Source organism: Rana temporaria, chromosome 3 (genome assembly GCF_905171775.1).
Source record: "Rana temporaria chromosome 3, aRanTem1.1, whole genome shotgun sequence".
Classification (NCBI taxonomy): domain Eukaryota; kingdom Metazoa; phylum Chordata; class Amphibia; order Anura; family Ranidae; genus Rana; species Rana temporaria.
Window position 1 is genome coordinate 232,390,231 of NC_053491.1, and position 3,094 is coordinate 232,393,324.

General features: G+C 46.1%; 1 protein-coding gene across 1 annotated transcript; it reads left to right on the forward strand.

Moving 5' to 3' along the window:
- Positions 1-422: 422 nt before the first annotated feature.
- Positions 423-2,345, forward strand: LOC120930427. Its single transcript, XM_040341612.1, has 3 exons — positions 423-486; positions 818-862; positions 944-2,345. The coding sequence occupies exons 2-3, from the start codon at positions 819-821 to the stop codon at positions 2,343-2,345; spliced, it is 1,446 nt and encodes a 481-aa protein (XP_040197546.1). The 5' UTR covers positions 423-486; position 818.
- Positions 2,346-3,094: the final 749 nt, after the last annotated feature.

Genomic DNA, 3,094 nt, shown 5'->3' on the forward strand with positions numbered 1-3,094 from the left:
TAAAGGTATGAACCTTTATGACCCTGGACGCTCAGGTGCATGAGCTGCGGGCATTATAGCTTTAGAAGAGCTTACTTTATGATTGGGGGCTGTGGTGTGTCTCTTCCGTTTGCTGTAGCATGTGTGCTCTCTTCCTGCTCTGAATCTGGACTCCTTAGGAGCGCGCCGCCCCCCCCCTCCCTCCACTTTCTGTCAGGCAGCGATGATGTCACAGGGGGCGGTGCCGGAGGCGTGCCGGGGGGCGGGTCTCAGAGTACTATATAATCTGGCAATGGCAGAAAGCTCAGTGCGGTCTGCCACTGCTCTGGAGAAGGAAGTGTGAGGTAAGCCTCCTGCTAGGGAGGAGATGAGAGAGATTGTGTCAGCATTGCAGCGCTGGGCTGTTCTTTTTAAAGAGGATGTTTTTCTTTCTCACCTTATCTGAGTATTCAACAATCGTCCTAACTACCTGCTGCCACCCTGAATCACTTTCTTTGTTGATCTAAGGTAAAAATACCTATTAAAGGGGCAGTGTTGTTTTAAAAAAAAAAAAAAAAAAAGAGAGAGAATAATAGAAAAAAATAGTATATATATATATATATATATATATTTTTTTTTTAGTGTACATATATGTGTATATAGAGGTATTTGAGACAGATATGTAAGGATATGTAGATAGATAGGTGTATAGGTTTAAAAAAAAAATAAAAAATAAAAATAATAATAATAATAAATAAATAAAATATATTTATATAATAATATATATATATATATATATATAGATACATATATTTATTAGGGACTCCGTCTGATGTTCCTGTCCTGATTTTTTATACAGCATGAGCTCACAACAGCCCCAGAATGCACCAAGATCTCCGGACAGGTAGGAGGGGTCAACGGGGGCCACAGTTTAAAAGAGTGCGCACCAAGAGCTAAAAGTAGTTTTTCTTGGTTGTCTTTTTAGGAGCAGAAGCCCTAAAATAAGACATGAACGGAGAAAGAAGTCCCGCCACCGCTCAAAATCTCCGCAGGCGTCTGGCTCTCGGGCAACGCATAAGTCCCATTCCAGCCCAGCACGCAAATCCAGTCACTCTGCGACTGTAGCAGAGCAAGATGGGTCAAGACCCCGCCCAGACGATGGTCTTTGTTGGGCATGTTCGGCTCCATCCGAACCTGGCAAGCTTCTTTGCGCCGGCTGCATTAAAGATATGGCTACAGACCGGGAAGCAGAGGCAAAAAGAATTAAAGACTATATCCAAGACGCAGTAGCAGAGGGTATTCAGGCAGCCTCAGCTACCAAAACACCTAGATCAAGGCCCAAAGTTAGTAGCGTCAATCAGCCAGGACGAGACGATTCACCTACTCGGGAGACGCTATCACCAGGCTCATCGGACTCTGAAGAGCCCTCAGAGTATTTATTTGATTTTCAATATATTGAATCATTTGTCACAGCCATAAGAGAGGCCATTGACTGGGATCAGGATGTTCAGCCGCCTGAAAAAATTAAAAGATTTTTTCCTAGCCGTAAGAGACAAGGGGTTACCTTCCCCCTCTTACCAGAAATCCGAGAATGGTTCGAGGAAGAATGGGAAAGGCCAGAAAGGAGGGCAAACGTTCAAAATCGTTTCTCAAGGTTGTACCCTTTTAAAACTCCAGAGGCAGACCTTTGGGACTCACCATTGGGCATAGATGTGGCCTTACAGCGCTTGGCCAGACAGGTCGCGCTGCCTTTGCAGGATTCCACGACCTTTAGAGATCCAATGGATAGACGTGCAGACACAGATCTGAAAAAGGTATACTCAGCCGCAGGTGCAGCGTGTCGCCCGGCCATTGCCCTAACTTCAGTCTCCAGGGCACTCAAGGTCTGGACCACGAGAACCCAAGCAGCCCTTAAAGCAGAGACAGGCTCAGAAGCACTCATACAAACAATGGAGGATTTCGATCTTGCTGCCGATTTCATAGCAGAAGCCTCTATGGACTTGACAAAGCTACTTGCAAAGATCATGGCTTTTGCAGTGACGGCAAAGAGGGCTCTTTGGTTGCGGCATTGGGGCGCAGACAGCACCTCCAAACTGAGTCTCTGCAATATTCCGTTTAACGGCAAGGTGCTGTTCGGAAAGACCCTAGAAGAAGCTATCAGTCGGGCTACAGGGGGAAAATCGGGTCTAATGCCACAGAGACCCAGGAAGAGACAGCAGGCCACTCGGCCAGCCCAGCCAGAGTACAAAAGGGCGTATGACGCCAGGGCATACAGGCCAGGACGGGAATATACAAGACCCTACTGGAAAAACCCACAAAATTCGTTTTTGCGGAAGGTAAAGTCTAGAGCGGCGCAGACCGCAAAGAAACCCGAGAAGTCCTTTTGACGGGATATCCGCCCGTCCTGTCCAGGTGGGCGCCAGATTAATGTCCTTCTGGGGAGTATGGGCGGAAGAAGTCAGGGACCAATGGGTCCGCAAGACAATCAGATACGGTTACAAAATATCTTTTCAGCAGAAACCACCCAATACGGTGGTCCATACAGAATGGCCAACAGATCAGAAAAAACGGAACTGCTTACAAGAATATTTAACCGGCTTGCAGCAAAAGAAGGCAATCTCACCGGTACCCCCATGTCAACAAGGAAAAGGGGTATATTCTCCAATCTTTCTAGTTCCCAAAGCATCAGGAGATCTCAGACCAGTTTTGGACCTGAGGGTTTTAAACCACTTCATAGAGCCCAAGACATTCAAGATGGAATCCATATTTACAATCATCTCTGTGTTGCAACCAGGAGATTGGCTGATATCAGTCGATCTAACGGATGCATATCTGCACGTCCCAATCAACAAAAGACATCAAAAATATCTAAGATTCCTGGTGGGGGAAGACCACTTTCAATTCCGGTGTCTGCCCTTCGGCATCAGCACAGCCCCACGAATATTTTCCAAAATCTTGCTAGCAGTGATTGCCATCATTCGCCTGAAGGGCATAAAGATTTTTCACTACCTAGACGACATTTTGGTAGTGGCACGTTCAAGCAAAGAACTTGCGGGTCAACGCGAAATGGTTCTGAAAATCCTATCAAGGTTTGGCTGGATCATCAACAAACAAAAGAGTCAATTAATTCCCTCAC

Coding starts and splice junctions, on each gene's coding strand:
- LOC120930427 (XM_040341612.1), top strand. CDS start 819: ATGAGCTCACAACAGCCCCAGAATGCACCAAGATCTCCGGACAG. Junction 863..943: donor GCACCAAGATCTCCGGACAG/GTAGGAGGGGTC, acceptor TTGTCTTTTTAG/GAGCAGAAGCCCTAAAATAA.